Consider the following 16,790-nt stretch of genomic DNA (forward strand, 5'->3'; position numbering starts at 1 on the left):
CTGGAGGACGACCAACTTTGGGTGGGCTGCAACGCTGTGCGGGGGGTGGGGCGGATTAGGCCTGCGTGCCGGGAATGGGGGAGACCTGCTGCTCCCCAGTAGAGAGACTGGTCGTCAGGCTTGAAAAGTGTCTGGGCTGGAATGTGAGGGCACTCACGCCAGATGGCGGGGGGCTGCGAGCTGGTGCAGAGAGTGGCCGCCGGGAGCGGGGCTACAGGGAGCCCCTTGAGCCGCAGCGAGCTCGACGTGGAGAAGGAGCAGACGTTGGACGCGCGTTTAGTGTGTGCCAACCGCCCAGGTGCTGACTTCTCATCGGCTCCGGCTCCGGGGCAACCCGCACGGCAGGGGATGGGAAATCCTTTATGGCCCCCGGGGGACAGGCTCAAGGAGTCATTCCCGAGCTGGGTGAGGGTGACTCAGGTGATGGGGACGCGGGGGCAGGAAAGTGGTTTCCCCCGCGGTGGGGACTAGGGCAGGCGGGGGAGCCTGAACTGCCTTCCGGCCTGAACTTGGCAACAGGTCCCCTGGCAGCTGCGGGAGGAATGGGGAGCGTTTCGCTGAGGTCGAGGTCAGGGCTCTCCCCACTGCCACGGCAAAGCAGACCCAGCATAAGCACGGCCACCCTCCTGCCCTCCCGGGCTGTAGTCGGCCCGTTTGTCAAATAGGGATCGGGCATCCACCTCTGAGGGTTCTTGTGAGGATTAAGTGACACGCCGAAGGTCAGTTGCTCAGCCCCCAGGACAGAATGACCTCCATGTGATGGCCGTTATTTCTGTTAATCTGCCCAGCAGACTCAGTAAGATTAGGAAGCCCTTGGTGAGTCTTGTCACTTGGACCTGCCAGTTGGGGGTGGAGGAGGGGCAGGTGCCGTCCCCCATCTCATCTGCCAGGAGGGCGCAGTGTCTGTATCTGGCGGAGCAAAGACCCGCCCCCGTGTCCCCCCCCACTCCCGCCCGTTCTGCTCATCAGCCTGGACCCTGGCCGGGAGGCACTAAGCTCTCTTTTCTCTGGAGCTGCCTGGGAGACTAGCGGGGGGGGGGGGGCTCTGCCCACTCACTGAAGGCTACCTTCTTTGAGATCAAAGAACACATCTTGGACTCACTTTTAGCAATATGTGACAAGCCAAAGGACTTGGGGTTGCTGGGACTGCAGCCCGGCCATGTCCCCACCGACCACTGAATCGCACGTGAGCCCTGTGTGCATGTATATGTGCAAGTCAGACACACACAGACGGACCTGGGGAGGAAGGCATGTGTCGCGCGTTAAGATCACCCTGGTTATTTTTTCTCTTTGGCATGAGCTTCAGGTCGTTTGAAGGGCTGGATCTTAACGCGGGTTTTGACAGGGAGGAGGTGAGGGTACACGCCCTGTTGGCATTTCTCTGGTCACAGCTACAGAGTGACAGTTCTGTCACCTAAGGGTGATAGTCAAAGAATTTAGCACCTGCCAATTGGAACAGACGGCCGTGGACCGCTGGCAGTCCAGTCGAATGGCCCCTGCCCCCATCGCCCCTGGACCTCAACTCTTCCTCACCCGCAAATGCTCGCTGCTGCCAACCTAGACTAGAGCCTGCAATACCCGCTGCTGGCACTGGGTGGTGCTGGTTTCAGCCACCACTGTCCCCACCAGGAGGAGGCTTAGGAGACACTGAAACTCTGGTTTACTTTTTTAACTCACTCTGCCCCCCTTTAAAGACATTTAATGGCAAAACAATGCAGGTTGATTATTTAAAAAATTAACGCCGAACAAAACAAGAACAAAGTTGTTGCAATAAAAGTCAATATCCTGTTAGTCTTATTTTCCCCTTTTTAATTGAAAAAACATATTAAGCCACTGGACAAAGAGATAAAACACGTTTTTAAAGAAATAGCTAAGGATACTGTAGAACTTCCCTCGCAGATTTTCAGTCATACTTAGCTTTGTGCCATCTACGTTCTAAGCACTTACATATTAACTCATTTAATTCTCACGCAACCTAAGAGGTTAGTACGATTATCGTACCCATTTTATAGCTGGAGAAACTGAGTGGTGGAGGAATTTGCCCGTGGTTTGAAAGCCGTGGCTGGCAGAGCCGAGATGCACGCCCAGGTAGACCGGCCCTCCGGCATACTAATGCCTGTGCCTTTTACTGCAGTGTATCTCGACTTGGCCTCTGTCCCATTTTTGAACTTATTAGGCCGCTTCTTTGCCGCTCGCCTTGAATTTCTGTCTTGGAGTGTTGGCCCGAGGTCTAGGGCAGGGAGTCTCACCAGGACTGCACGTCCCAGGGACAGAAGTCTCTCTCCCCGGGATACTTTTTTGAGCTCTGGGGGCCACTTCTCCCCAGCAGTTCAGATTCCCCGGTCACATACAGAACTCTGTGTCCCACCCACACGAGCTTGGGGACACTGCCGTCGCCTGGAGTGAGCACATGGCTCCTGCGCCCCCAGTACAGTGAGTGCTACGGGGCATCGGAGCCCCTCCCCTTCGGCGCGGCCTTAGCGGCTGAGGCTGTGACTGTCCACGCCCTCCAGGCCACACACTATTTAGTGGCCGAGTTGTGACACGAGCCTGGATCTTCCTGTGTTCAAAACTCATCCTGTTGGCAGTGCGTTGTCAGCCCACCGTGTGCCATTTCTCAAAACACATGCCGAGCCTCGCTTTTAGCTGCTTGTCCGCACACTCCTAGCTTTTCACTCTTTCTCGGGGGGCCTAGCACCAAGATGCCCGCCTCATCTTCCCAGTTAAGCATGTACCTTACGTCAAGGGACATCTCGCAAGCGTCCCCTTCGACAAAGCTTTTCCTCACCCCAGTCCACCTGTGGGTGTCCCCGCCCCTCACTCGGACCTTCTCAGCACTGGGCCAGGGCCGAGGATCACGAGGGTGCTGCACCCATTTATTTTGAGGGCGAGGATGGTGCCGCCCATGTTCCTGGACTTTGGGGCACCCCACACTCCCTCACAGCACCAAACGCCCTGGACCGGGTGGGTAACGTAAATGAACAGACCAGGCTTCTGGGGAGAAGTTTCTCTTGAAACATGGAGTCTTTCGATCTACTTCTTTTTCTCATTTTTGTTAGAGATTTTCTTCTTTGCTGAATGATTTGAGCGTGAGACCAGGGCGACCTGTATTTAGCTATGGCGTTGGGGACATAACAAGGAGAGGTGGAGATGGGGGGGGTGTCCCTTACTAAAGGACCACTTCTCACAAGTGGGAATTTAAGCCTGACGCAGGTGAGAAGGCTTTTCAAGAAAAGCTGAAAATGGAGATTTTTGTACAAAATCATGTAATTTTAAAATACTGATGACCGATTATTTTTCAGTATTTGTGCTAGCCAAAATACGCTCCCCCCCCCAAAAAAAATCAATAAACTGACAAACGGCAAGTCTGCAGGTTGTGGTTGTGGGGTTGCAAACCCAGAGGCCCCTATTAGGATGCCAGAGCAAGAAGTCTCCTTAAATTATCCAGCCCAGTGGCCTCCGAATGCCGGCCCCCGAAATGGTTACATCGGATTCCCCAGGAGGTTTAGAAAAACACCCAGAGCACCAGTTCTGCGCGGGCGGCTCTCCGGGCTGGCCCCGGGCACCTGCGGCTTCTCCCAGAGCTCCAGGTGCTGCGGAAGTCAGCCTGGTCCCACCAGTGGGGAGTTTCCCAACTTCCCTAGGGCTCCGGGTCAAAACGCAGCTTCCTGGTCTCGTTTCCTGGAGATGCTGGTTCAGTGCTCCTGGGACAGAGCCTGGGGACTTATTTTTAACCAACTCTTATCCGAGAAGTCCGGAAAATCCTTGCACTGAGGCCGTCCCGAAACTCAGAGACGCGGACAACTGGCCCAGAGCCACACAGCAAGTCGCCCCAGCCCACCCTGCCTCCTGACTCTCCCGGCATCCACCCGAGGGCGCCGCGGTGGATGGGGGGCGTCCTCAGCAGGGGGCGCCCCTCCGGTGTGGCAGGGGACAAGCTGCAGGCGAGCTGGGGTCCTGCAGCCTGGCTGGGATGGCGCTTCCGGCCGGGCCGGGAGGGAGGCGGGAGCACTGGGGGCTCGGGAGACCTGTCAGGAGGTTACTGCGATAAGCTACATGGAGACGCCGAGGCGCAGACAGGTGGCCCCGCAGAGCCAGGGGGTGGCACGGCGCGGATGTGAGTCCCCGCACTCGCTCTGGTTCCCGGGGACCGCACGGTTTTCTCCCCGCAGGGCCGGCCGCCGAGGGCCGGACGGAGCTGGACATCGTGCACCCGGTGCGCGTGGACGCGGGGGGCGCCTTCCTGTCGTACGAGCTGTGGCCGCGCGCGCCGCGCAAGCGGGCGGTGTCCGCGCGCCGGGCCGCGCGCGCCTTCTACGAGCTGCAGTTCCGCGGGCGCGCGCTGCGCTTCCACCTGGCGGCCAACGTGCACCTGCTGGCGCCCGGCTTCGTGAGCGAGACGCGCCGGCGCGGCGGCCTGGGACGCGCGCACATCCGCACGCACGCGCCCGCCTGCCACCTGCTGGGCGAGGTGCAGGACCCCGAGCTGGAGGGTGGCCTGGCGGCCATCAGCGCCTGCGACGGCCTGGTGAGTGCCCAGCCTCGCTCGGACTCGCCCACTGCCTTCGGTCAATTCGCTTCCAATCCCCCAGCCTGTGTCCCCCACCTGTAAATGGGAGTGACAGAGCAGGACTCCTTGTCCTACAGGACCGAGGTTCCTCAACGTCAGTGAATCACCCGCAGTGTCCCCTAGGGTCGGTCATAGGGGGCGGGGTGGGGGGGGAGCCCCAGGCTCACCTTTCTGATGGATTCCCAGACGATGCCGAAGCTGCCATCCAGGGTCCCCGCTCAGAACTTGTGCACCGAGCCCTCTTCCTCTGTGGTGCCAGTGTCCCTTCTCTGGGAACAGGGTGTCCTGGTGGCCGTGGCATCTCCAGAGGGGATGCAGAATGGCTTGGAGGCCAGGACCCGGGCCGCCGGCTCAGCCCGGCTGTCTGGCACTGCATGGAAGAGGCCACCTTCTTACCCTTGGACCAGACGCATCACAGCTCCAGCGGGGCGGGGAGGGGCGGTGCGGGCGCCATGGCCGGGGAAGACAGCGAGGGCCAGCCCTGCCCCTGTGACCTGGCGCTTCTCCCCAGAAAGGTGTGTTCCAGCTCTCCAACGAGGACTACTTCATCGAGCCCCTGGAGGGGGTGCCGGCCCGGCCCGGCCGCGCCCAGCCCCACGTGGTGTACAAGCGCCAAGCCCCCAAGAGGCGGGCGGAGTCGGGTGACGCCAGGGCTCCAGGCACCTGTGGGGTGCAAGGTATGCTCCCCTGCTGCCAGCTGCGAGGCAGGGGAGGGGCCCGGGCATGGAGGTCCTTTCTAGAAGCCTCTCTCAACATCCCATGCTCAGCTCCCCTTGGCCCAAAGGGACACAGACAGACCGACAGACACTTTAGACCGTGTGCCCTCCAAGCGAGCCAAGGGCCTGAGGCCCTGGACCGACCCCACTCGCTACCACCTCACGTGCTTCCCCCACCCCGGGGCTCTGTCCCCGACCCCTCCCCATTCACTAGCTGTGGTACCTTCAGCTCTGTCCACCATTCTTCCTCAAGTGTCCTGGCCGGACAGGGCCATGCCCAGCCGGGCAGGGCAGCTGGCCAGGAGCCTCCTCCCCTCCCCTCCCCACCCTGGTGCTGGCCCAGAATAACTGACCTCTAGTACTGGGGACCTGGAGCGTGGCACCAGCACCTCTTCTGCAGGGTGGCCATAGTGCCGGCCAGTCCCGGGGAGGAGCTGTCCCCTGAGGGACCCTGGGGTTTGGGGACCACTCCCTGCACTGGAGCCTCCTAGGCTGCCACAGCACAGGGACCCCGAGGAGCAGACATATGCTCGTTGGCCTCAGTTTCCCCAGCTGCACAGCTGTGCTTCCTCTCTGACCCTCAGGAGGGTCGTAGGCTGGGGGCTGGGCCCGGGGTCCACATGTGCTGGGATGCACTAACCCCCCCGCAGGGGGGCACGCGGGGAGGGAGGCCCAGAGCTCCCCTCCTGTGGGCAATGGCTTACTGGGCTCACATCCGCCATTTCACCGGCCCCCGAGGTCACCCTCTGCGGCGGGTCGGCGTATTCCTATATGGCCAGAGAGGGGAGTGACAAAGCCAGGGTCACATGACACAGGTCAGGGCCGAGCCACGATGGGAGTCCAGGCCTCCTGCCTCTGATCCCACCGCCCGGGAGAAAGCTCACCGAGCAGAGGCCCTTGCGCCGTGTGCGGGGCCCGTCGGGGCAGCTCACCCCCACGTCTGGGCCCCCAGAGTCGCTGGAGCAGGAGACCCGGCGGGAGCGCTGGGAGCTGCGGCAGCAGTGGCGACGCCCGTGGCCGCGGCGTCTGCACCAGCGCTCGGTCAGCAGAGAGAAGTGGGTGGAGACCCTGGTGGTCGCCGACGCCAAGATGGTGGAGTACCACGGGCAGCCCCACGTCGAGAGCTACATGCTGACCATCATGAACATGGTGAGGCCGCGGCGGGCGTGGGCAGTGTGCTGAGGGGCGTCGGGGAGACGTTAGTGAAACCATCGCCTGGGGGGCAGGGAGGACGAGGCTCAGTGCTGCGGGGCTGTGGGAGCCTGAGAAGTGAACTGAAGGCAGGATGGGGGGGAGAAGTTGGGGGCAGGGCTGCAACCCTGGGGGGACAAGGCTGGGAAAGAGTGTCGGGCTGCGGGCACAGCCTCCGCAAAGGCCCTGTGGTAGGAACCATGCCACCCACCTCGTTCCAGCCACCGTGGTCGGAACGAGGGGCCGGGGGGCCTGGGGAGGGGAGGGGAGGCCAGAGAGACGGGTAGCGGCCCGACCCCACAGGCCCTGTCGGCCAGGCTCGGGAGGTCTGTCCTTCAACAGCCACTTACTGCCCTGAGCAAAGACACAGACTGATTGGGTTTGCGTTTCAATGACAGACACTGAGTGCTGGGCCGTGGGGGGGCGGGGGGCCGTGGAGCGCTTGGGGGCACCCACTAGGAGACCCACCTGGCAGACGAGAGAGGCTGGCGCCGTGGACGGGGCGGTGCCCCGGGGCATGGAGAGAAGAGATAGATTCAGGCCACACCGACGAGGTGCACCTGGATGTGGAGGAGGCTTCCCACGGTGCCGGGGTGGATGGCGGCACGCCGCGTCACTGTCCTCGATGTGTCACGGTCCTCGCCGCTCCTGACTTGGGTTTTGAAGCCGTATCTCAGCCCCACCGCCAGGGGCTTCTGTGCCCTCAACAGTGTGCGTTTGGTCCATTCCCCCGGAACATTGTTTTTCCTGACGGAATTGCTAGAAGCTGACTCAACTGTCCCGCCCTCTCGGCCCAGCGGGAGCCTGGCACCTGTCACCAGCTGTGGGCTAGCCGTGATCTGAGGGAGCTTTAAAAGACCAGACGGCCCTCCGCACCCGTGCCCCTGCGCCGTGCACCCCTGCCGTCGTCGGGGGTGGCCTTCTCTCCTGGGGCTGACTAGGGAGCCCCTCTTTTGGGTGGGGAGGCGCGCGTACAGCCCGTGGGCTCCGGGGAGCTCGCCTGCCTGTGACCCTGAGTGCAGGTTGGGGGTGGCAGTGGCTGCCGTCCCCTCCCTGGATCCGGGGTGACGGCCGCACCCCTCTCGGCAGGTGGCCGGCCTTTTCCACGACCCCAGCATCGGCAACCCCATCCACATCACCATCGTGCGCCTCATCCTGCTGGAAGACGAGGAGGTGAGCGGTCTCGTGCCCACGCCACCCCCCGGTGGTGTCGGCTGCCGGAGCCCCCTGCCCCCTGACTCCCGCCGCCCCGTGTGTGAGGCAGAGTGAGGGCCTCTGTGGCCCCGGCAGTGTCCTCTGTCACCCCCGGTCGCTGCTGATCTTTCCTCAGGTCCTCTCAGGAGATGCCTGCAGGTGCAAGGGGTGGCCAAGCTGGACACTGGACTGGGGCTCGCAGGCTGGCCGTCGCCCCCGCACTGCCCCTCCAGGCGCCCGTCTCCTGCCTCTGTCTGGGGAACTGGGCCCGACCCTCCGGAGCTCGGGGAGGCATGAACGGCCGTGCTCTCTGCCCCCAGGAGGACCTGAAGATCACACACCATGCGGACAACACCCTGAGGAGCTTCTGTAAGTGGCAGAAAAGCATCAACATGAAGGGGGACAGCCACCCGCTGCACCACGACACCGCCATCCTGCTGACCAGGTGAGGCTGGCCGCGGGGGGCCCGGCCTCGGGGCTCACTGACCAGAGTCCGTCAGCACCCGGGGGCCCGTCCCGTTTTGAAGTAGTTGCGGGGTCCCATGCAGCTGTCAGAAACCACACAGAGATGCCGCACCCTCACCCAGCCCCCCAGGGTGACGCCTGGCATCGCCGCGGTGCGATGTCACACCGGGATGGGCAGTGACGCGTGCACGGGCCCCAGGGCGGCTGCGCTGGCCCCCCCATCCTGCTCCGCCCCTCCGTCCGTCCCTCCGGGTCCCGGGGCCCTTCTGCTCGGGTGGGGCTGGCACGTGCCAGGTCAGCCCGAAGGCCACCTCTCTCCTCGTGTGTAGGAAGGACCTGTGTGCGTCCACGAACTGGCCCTGTGAGACCCTGGGCCTGTCTCACGTGGCGGGCATGTGCCAGCCACATCGCAGCTGTAACATCAACGAGGACACGGGCCTGCCCCTGGCCTTCACTGTGGCCCACGAGCTCGGGCACAGGTACCCACCCCACCCCCACTGCCACCTCCCAACCTGGGGGCACCAGGCGGCCAGGCCTCCGGGCCTCCAAATCCCAGGGAAGGGAGCCCTGGCCATACGCTGTTCCTGTATGTCCCCACAACAGGACAGAGGCCCAGGGTACCTGGGGGCGGCCCGGAGCGGGTCTTGTTCAAAGCGGAGTCGGGATGGGCCAGACATCACCATAGGACCTTGGCCGTCCCTCCCCCTTTCCCTCAGTGCTGGCATTTTTGACCCTTGGTTCTCAAGTGCTCTGTGGCTTTAGGCAAGTGTCCTACCCGATCTGGGCCTCTGTGCTACCTGCGGATGGACAGGCTGGTTAGTGATGTCCGTGTCTGCAGCAGGCTCACATCTCCACGTGGCCCATGTCCTCGGCCCCCTGTGCCGGGCTGCTTACCTGGTGAATATGGCAGCGTCCGACAGTCACTGGAGCCCGTGACAGCAGACCCCCCGAGTCCCGCTGGCCAGGGCGTCGCCGTTGTCACTCTGACGCTCTGGGTTCCCTTGGCGATGGCCACACAGGCAGGGCCTTAAAAAGCCGACTGTGGCCGTAGACGGAACGCTCCGCGCCAAGTCGGCCGTTTCCTGGCTGTGCCCTTGGCCAGTTCCGCAGCCTGTCTGAGCCTCCCCAGGAGTGACAGTGCCCCACTGGGCCGTTCTGAGGACCCAGTGACGGAGCATTTCTGAGCGTGCGTAGCACGGTGCCTGGCACATAGCAGGTGCTCAGGAAATACAGCTCTTCTCAAGGGCCATCTCTCCGAGGCCTTCTCTGTGACGTGGCAGCCTCGACTCCTCGAGTACACAGCCTTGGGATAGGACCCGGGGTGGGGGGACCACCATTGGACCGTTCTTGGCGCCAGTGAGGCTGCGGGGGCCACGGTGCCCGTCCAGGCTCAGGCTGGCACACCTGCAGGAGGGCCCCGCAGGCCACTCACCACTGCTCCCCGGAGTGAGGAAAGGCTGGGAGGGGAGGTGACTTTCCTAAGGCCACACAGCTCCTGGGTGGCCGAGCCAGCTCCGGGACGGGGGTCGGGCGCCCTGCGGGGCTGGGGCGGGGTGCCCTGTGGGATTGGGGCGCCCGCCCGCTCACCCGCCCGCGGCCTGTGCTCTCACGCAGCTTCGGCATTCAGCATGACGGAAGCGGCAATGACTGCGAGCCTGTTGGGAAACGGCCTTCCGTCATGTCTCCACAGCTCCTGTACGACTCCGTGCCCCTCACCTGGTCCCGCTGCAGCCGCGAGTACATCACCAGGTTCCTCGAGTGAGTCCCGCCCGCGGCCCGCGCTCGGGCCCGATGGCACCGCGTGGGGGGAGGGCGTGCGGGGGCAGCCGACGCAGACGGGCCTGGTTTCCAGCACCCCCCTGACGTGCTCTTAACCTTGTTCACCGGCCACCCTTTGTCCCGTCCCGCGTTCATGGGACCGCGTCTTCCCGCATCTTTCCGAGGCGGTCACCTGTACGGACTTTGCTCTCCCGTGATGTCTTTCCTTTCAGTTATTTTTGAAAACGTTTCTTCGATAGCGGAGATTTTCTGAGAATGGCTTGGCCGTCTGTCCTCCGCGGAAGGAGGCACTGGGGGGCGGGCAGGACAGGGCTGTTTCTTTGGGAGGTCTTCAGATGTCAGTATCTGGGGTGACTTTCCTGAGTGACTCAGTCCCCCGGAGAGGCCTTCTCTAGGCCTCTCCTGGGAGGGTGTGGGTCTGGAGACAGCGTTCTGGCATGCCGGTGGGGACGGGGCCTGGCACGTGTCTCCGCGCCCTCGTGCAGACTCTGTCGTGTGTCCCCTTCTCTCTGTAGGTCCCTCCCCCTCGAGCTTTCGACCGTGTCTGACGTTCTTGGGCCAGACCTCCCGGTTCGTCCCGGGCCAGGTGGCAGATGGCCCGGCCACAGGGGGCTGGGGAGGGACCGTGGGCCTGCTGGGTCCTTTGAGCCAGGCTCGGGTCCTCGGCCCGCGGGCGTCCGGATGTCCTGGGCTCTGCTTCTGGGTGGCGTCTCCCTGGGGGCCTCAGCTGTCAGCTGTCACTGCGCGACCACGTCCGCTCCCACTTGCCATCTGCTTTCCAGCTCCCAGCATCTTGCTGACATCTTTCATCTGCCATCGTCACCTCTCCCTTGCCCTTTGTCCTGGTGGCCGTGTGCCTCGTTCATTCCTACATTCCTTCATAATCTTCGTAGTGGGAGCCTGAAAGGCAGTGGAGATAAATCCATCTGGTCATGTTTTCTAGAAGCAACCCCCCCACCCCCGCCACGGGGTGTCAGCCGGGATGTGACCACGCCCACTCTGGACATGAGAGCAAGGACTCTGGCCTCTGACAGGACAGGAATGACTGGGGTGGGGACCGGAGCAGGGGAGAGATGACTTTGATGGTTAAGAACTTGGACTCTGGCCCAGGCTTCTGCCCGTGTTGGCAGATAAGTTACATTCACCCTTAAGCCTCAAAAACCGGGACGAAGATGGGACAGCCCCTTGGGTTAACGTCCAGGTTCAGGGGGCAAACACGTGACGTGTGCAGCACAGCGCTGGCCCCGTGCTTCGCAGTCACAGCGCGGTCACTGTCGTCACGACCGGAAGCCACACAGCGCACGGACCGGGGAAGGGCCTGAGCGTGGCAAGTGGGTCTGAACGCATCCCGAGGGTGCGTCTGCTCCCCCGGAGGGGGCAGGGGTGAGCTGGAGGATCGGAACAGCAGATGCGCCCACATGCCCTGGGGCTTTTTCCTGCTGCCCCCCCACCCCAGGGAGGCGCCCAGCACCCTGGGTCCTGGATGGACAGATGCGTCTCTGTCTTCATTCGGCTGCTGGAATGTGTGAGGGACGCCTGGGTGGAGGGCGGGAGGGAGGGGTGACAGCCTGAGCCAGCCAGGCCTCCCAGGGCCTCCGCACCCAGAAAGAGAGGGACAGGCGGTGCCAGTGGAGGGGTGCTCGGGGGGTTGGCCCACACTCAGCTCTCCATCCTGGAGGACCAGGCAGGGGGAGAGGGGTGTGGGGCGGGGAGCGTGGCACCGGCCTGTCTTCCAGCCCTCGCGTCCGGTCTCCTTGCTCGGGGTGGGAGGGGACACAGGGGACCTGCCCCACTCAAACAGGATGGGGGCAGAATGGCGAGATTCGCCGTCAGTGCCAAGTGGGGTCAGGCGTGTTCCCTGGTCTTGAGGGAGGCTCGGAGGCGCTTGGACCACGCGGCTATCCCCAGGGGACTGCCCTCGGCCCTGGGCCATGTCGACCAGGCGCGAGGGAGCCCCACGTGATCGCAAAGTCACACTCCTTCTGTGCCAACAGTCAGGCCTTGCCCTGTGCTCGCCGTACGGCGGTAGAGGAGGCAGACGAGGCCCTCGCCCCCTGGGGGGGACAGCCTGTGGGGGGTGCAGGCGTCTGGGGAGGGCATTAAGAGGGAGCCTCGCAGCCCCTCTAAGGGATCGTGGGCACTCGGAGGAGGGGCAGCTCCGGGCGGGGTCTCTGCAGGGTCCAGGGCTGGGGTGGGAGGGCTCCCGGAGGAGAGGGGCTGGCCCGGCCCTGTGTCCGGCCCTTCGTGACATCCCACGCTCCCGCCGTCCAGCCACTCCGTGCCCAGGACCGGGAGCCGCAAGGGGTGGTCTGTCCTCAGGGGATGGGCAGCTCCGTGCCATCCTCGGGGCGGGAGCAGGGCCTCTGCCCGGAGCCGTCCACGGCGCTCTGTCCCCACGCGGGGCCTCCTGGCCTGCTGTTGTTACGGCAGGGGGTCCCCAGAGGAAGGGCTCCCAGGCATGAGGAGCCTGGCGGGGCGCCGAGCGGAGAGGAAGGAAGGGCCAGCTGCCACCACCCATGTGACCTTCCCCGGACAGATGCTGCTATTTATACCTCTGCAGCCGGGGGTCACAGGCGGCTGCGGAGTCGTGGCCCAGAGAGGGTGAGGGGTGGCCCAAGGACGCACAGCACCGCAGCCAGGTAGAGTGCAGCGTGGGTCTCTGACGCTGCAGCCAGCGCCTGGGCCCGAACATGGCTCCGGTTCTGGTGCTGGGTCCAGGGAGGAGCTCCTCGTGCCCCTACCCTGTCACACACTACGGGACGGACAGGAAAGGTGGTCGTTGTTGCACTGTCTGCAGGAGCTGTCACGCAGCCCGTCAGCACTGGGTCCCAGCCAGGAGCTGCTGGGCGGGGCTGGGTCAGGGGTGGGCGAGGCCCCAGGCCGGGCTGACCCACTGCCCCCCAGCGGACGCCGTGCCCGCGGTGCAGACCCAGGGAGCCCCCCGGCTGAGGCCAGCAATCAGAACAGCCCGTGTCCCGCCAGGCGTCCGTGCCGTGGGTTGGCATGTTTACTTGGGGTGCAGTGCTTGGTCGGATGGGGGCAGCCCCGCCCAGTGAGTGGGCAAGTGTGGGCTCCAGCGAGCCTGGGCCTGGCATCGGGTCCTGACCGTCGCTGCCCTCCCAGAGCTGGGGCAGGTGTCCGCTTCCCTGGGCCGTGTTAAGGGGAGGAAGGGCTGCCCCTAGCTGTCTGAGGCCTGGGTGCCTGCCCAGGTGACCCTCAGTCTCCGCAAAGGCCCGGCATCGGGGACCGCCCAGGAGGGCCGCTAAGGCGGGACCGGTGGGGGTGGCAGGGAGGCGGCAGGCTTCCCGCAAGGGTCTCGCCCTGCCCCACCTCCCCGGCCCTCCCGGCCACCCTGAGGCGTCCCAGATGGGTCTCGGGGGTCAGCTGGCCGCTCACCCCGCTTTCCTGTTGCGCCTCTGCAGCCGCGGGTGGGGCGTGTGCCTGGACGACACTCCCGCCAAGGAGGTCATCGACTTCCCTTCGGTGCTGCCCGGGGTCCTGTACGACGTCGGCCACCAGTGCCGCCTCCAGTACGGGGCGTACTCTGTCTTCTGCGACGGCATGGACGTGAGTGTGGCGCGCGGGGCCGGGGAGCGCTCACCGGCCTGCAGACCCTGCCGGGCCTCGGCCTGCGCCTGACGCCCGTGACACACAAAGTGGCCAGTGGGAGCAGCCTGGGCTGGGCAGCCACAGGCCCCGGGCTGGATTCTGGGGGGACTGTGGGCAAGCCCGCCCCCTCGCCTCCAGAGCTGGATTCTGAGGCGAAATCAAACGTACGCCACGGGGTCCTGGGGACGGTGAGCTGGAGGGACGGCCACCGGCGTGTTACCGAGGCCCCACGGCTTCTAACGGGGTCTTCGCAGACAAGTGGCCGAGGTGCGGGTGGGCCGCAGGCCGCCCTGAGCAGCACGCCTGAGCGTCGGGGCGACCTCGGTGTCCTATCTGCGGAGCCCGCCAGAGGCCAGCCCCGGGGAGGGGTGGCCAGGGGACTTTCCGGGAAGCGAGGGGGCAGGGCAGGTGGTGGCCCTGGGAGGTGGTGAGAGCATGGCCCATGCTCTTCTCCTGCAGAACGTCTGCCACACACTCTGGTGCTCTGTGGGGACCACCTGTCACTCGAAGCTGGACGCGGCCGTGGACGGCACCGCGTGTGGGGAGAGCAAGGTAGGGGTCAGAGGCCAGGCTCCCTGCTGCGTCTGTGCGAAGGGCCAGCGTGGCTCAGGGGCCGCGCGTGCTCCCAGCAGGCCCCGTCTGCAGAGTGGAGATGTGGGGCCAGGGCCGGAAGCTTCTCCCCGGCGTCAGCTCAGAGATCAGCACGTGGGCTCCACTTCATTCCCCGCTCAGCTCCACCTCAGGGCCCGGGTCTTGGGTGACTGGGGGGGACCTCCCCCAGCCCTTCGCTCCGTCCCCTCTGCGCCCTTCCAGGCCTTGCACCCACCTCGTTCTCACTAGGGTGAGGGGGACTGACAGGCGTGGGCGGTCGCTCTACTCCGCTCTCTCGGCAGTGGTGTCTGGATGGCGAGTGTGTCGCCGTGGGTTTCCGGCCCGAGGCGGTGGACGGGGGCTGGTCGGGCTGGAGCGCCTGGTCCATCTGCTCGCGGAGCTGCGGCGTGGGCGTGCAGAGTGCTGAGCGGCAGTGCACGCAGCCCGTGTGAGTCTGGGGCCACGGGGACCCCGGCAGGGTGGGATCGAGGGTGCCCGGCAGAGTCAGCCGATTGTCGGAGCCTGGCTCTGCCCCAGGCTCTCGGAAGCGTCCCCATCGAGGCCAAGCCCAGCGTGTCCAGAGGCATCTCGGGTCACCTGTAGGCGTGTCCCAGAGGTGGACAGAGTCCCCACCGCTGACCCCATTGCAGACAGGGGGACACTGAGGCCCAGAGACGGGAGGGACTCGAGAGAGGCCGCACGAGAGAGCAACGGCTAGCTGGACGGAGGCAGGAGGGGCGGTGGCCAAGCGCTTAGACGCTGCGCCTTAGGTGGGTCGGGGTGCACATTCCCCTCCCCTTCCGAGCAAGGGCCTGCTGCACCCCTTCTCTGGGCCTCAGTTTCCAGAGAACCTGTGTGATGGGGTCACAGCTGAGCCCACCTGGCAGAGCTGTGGCCGGGGGTAAATGCGGCTGGTGCAGGTAAAGCACGTAGGAGCCACTTGGTGGCGTCAGAGGTACACGTGGGTCTGAGACCAGGGACAGCTGGGAGGCGTGGTCAGCAGGGAGGGGTGCTGTGGGCCCTACGCGAGTGACTTCCTGTCTCTGGGCCTCAGTCTCCCGTCTACCTGGGTGATGTGGACTCCGAGCCAGCCCCATGCAGGGCCCCGGGCTTGGCCGAGCACGTACCCCTCCCACGTCCTGGCCTGCAGGCCCGAGCTGGGTTGGGGGCAGCTGCCCCGGGGGCTCCCGCGTGACCCGGGCTGCCACCAGGAACGTAGCTGCCGACACATGGGCTTATCCGGACGCTGGGTCTCATGGGCTGGAGACTGAGAGCAGCCACTCCTGGCCACGTCCACGGCTGGTCCCAGCCTCTTAAGAGCCCTCTGCAGAGGTGGCCCAGCCCCATTTTATAGATGAGGAAACTAGGGCCCAGAGAGGGCCGACGACGTGGCCAAGGTCACACGGCAGGTTGGGGGCAGAGCCGGGGCTTCCTGAGGCCGCCTCCTGAGACCCTTACAAACAGCCCGAGGGTGGGCGGCGTGCGCAGAGGTGGGTGTCCGGGGTGCTGGAGGAGCTGCTCGCTTTGAGCCCCGCTCCCGGGTCGGCTGTGCCGTTGGCTGGCACTCACGGGGCACCTGCCCGGCCCGCCCGCACCCCCCACAGGCCCAAGTATAAGGGCAAATACTGCGTGGGCGAGAGGAGACGCCTGCGCCTCTGCAACCTGCACGGCTGCCCCGCCGGCCGCCCCTCCTTCCGGCACGTCCAGTGCAGCCACTTTGACGCCATGCTGTACAAGGGCCAGCTGCACACGTGGGTGCCCGTGGTCAACGATGGTGAGTGCTGCCGCCCCCTGGGACAACGAGGCCCCGCAGAGGAGCGACCTGGGGGCCCGGGGTCACCCGTGACGCAGCCCTGGGCTGCTCCGTACTGTCCCCGGGGCCGTGCCCCCTCCCCGCGGCCTGTCTGCAGCGTGCAGATGCCACCGGCCCAGCCGAGCCTCCAGCACGGTCTTCCTGGTGGCCTCCCTGGCTCCTGCGCCATTGTCCCTCATGGCTCCTCCGCTCGGGCCCCCAGAGAACCCCTGCGAGCTGCACTGCCGGCCCTCGGATGAGTACTTCGCCGAGAAGCTGCGGGACGCCGTGGTGGACGGCACGCCCTGTTACCAGGGCCAGGCCAGCCACGACCTCTGCATCAACGGCATCTGCAAGGTGCGTCCCCGGGAGCAGGTCTCCGGTACCGCCTGCCCCCCCCACCCGCCCCGCCCCGGCACCCTCCGCAGGCTGCAGCGTTGGGCTCCGGCTCTGTGCCCGCGTCCCGTCGCCGCGGGGCGTGGAGCGTGGGGCGGCCGGGAGGCGCCGGCCCTGACCCCCCGAGCCCGCTGCGGCCTTTCACGCCTCATGTCACGCGACCTCACAAGCCACCTTTACAGCAAAGATCCGTCTCCCCGTTTCGCCTCTGAGGAAACCGAGGCGCGGAGAGGCGGGGGGTCCCCTGGGGCCGGCCGCACAGCCCAGCGCCAGGGGCCTCCCCTCCGTGTGTTGCAGAACGTGGGCTGCGACTTCGAGATCGACTCGGGCGCCGTGGAGGACCGCTGTGGCGTGTGCCAGGGCAACGGCTCCACCTGCCACACCGTGAGCGGGACCTTCCAGGAGGCCGAGGGCCTGGGTACAGGCGGGACCACCGGCGGGGCAGGACAGCCCGGCCCCGTCTCCCCGGGCCCCCGCCCCCGCCCCC

The 16,790-nt window shown here is 65.2% G+C and overlaps 1 protein-coding gene across 1 annotated transcript in view; it reads left to right on the forward strand.

Annotated features, from left to right (window-relative positions):
- ADAMTS7 (ADAM metallopeptidase with thrombospondin type 1 motif 7) overlaps window positions 1-16,790 on the forward strand; it is a 26,797-nt gene that overhangs the window by 2,448 nt on the left and 7,559 nt on the right. Inside the window, exons 2-14 of the mRNA XM_039858326.1 lie at window positions 4,173-4,528; window positions 5,082-5,247; window positions 6,239-6,435; window positions 7,567-7,650; window positions 7,992-8,116; window positions 8,466-8,615; window positions 9,751-9,894; window positions 13,338-13,482; window positions 13,984-14,076; window positions 14,418-14,563; window positions 15,720-15,889; window positions 16,131-16,264; window positions 16,601-16,788. Coding sequence (XP_039714260.1) covers window positions 4,173-4,528; window positions 5,082-5,247; window positions 6,239-6,435; window positions 7,567-7,650; window positions 7,992-8,116; window positions 8,466-8,615; window positions 9,751-9,894; window positions 13,338-13,482; window positions 13,984-14,076; window positions 14,418-14,563; window positions 15,720-15,889; window positions 16,131-16,264; window positions 16,601-16,788 — 2,098 coding nt within the window. The remainder of the gene's footprint in view (window positions 1-4,172; window positions 4,529-5,081; window positions 5,248-6,238; window positions 6,436-7,566; window positions 7,651-7,991; window positions 8,117-8,465; window positions 8,616-9,750; window positions 9,895-13,337; window positions 13,483-13,983; window positions 14,077-14,417; window positions 14,564-15,719; window positions 15,890-16,130; window positions 16,265-16,600; window positions 16,789-16,790) is intronic.

Source organism: Pteropus medius, unplaced genomic scaffold (genome assembly GCF_902729225.1).
Source record: "Pteropus medius unplaced genomic scaffold, Ma_sr-lr_union100, whole genome shotgun sequence".
In the NCBI taxonomy this organism is placed as follows: Eukaryota; Metazoa; Chordata; class Mammalia; order Chiroptera; family Pteropodidae; genus Pteropus; species Pteropus medius.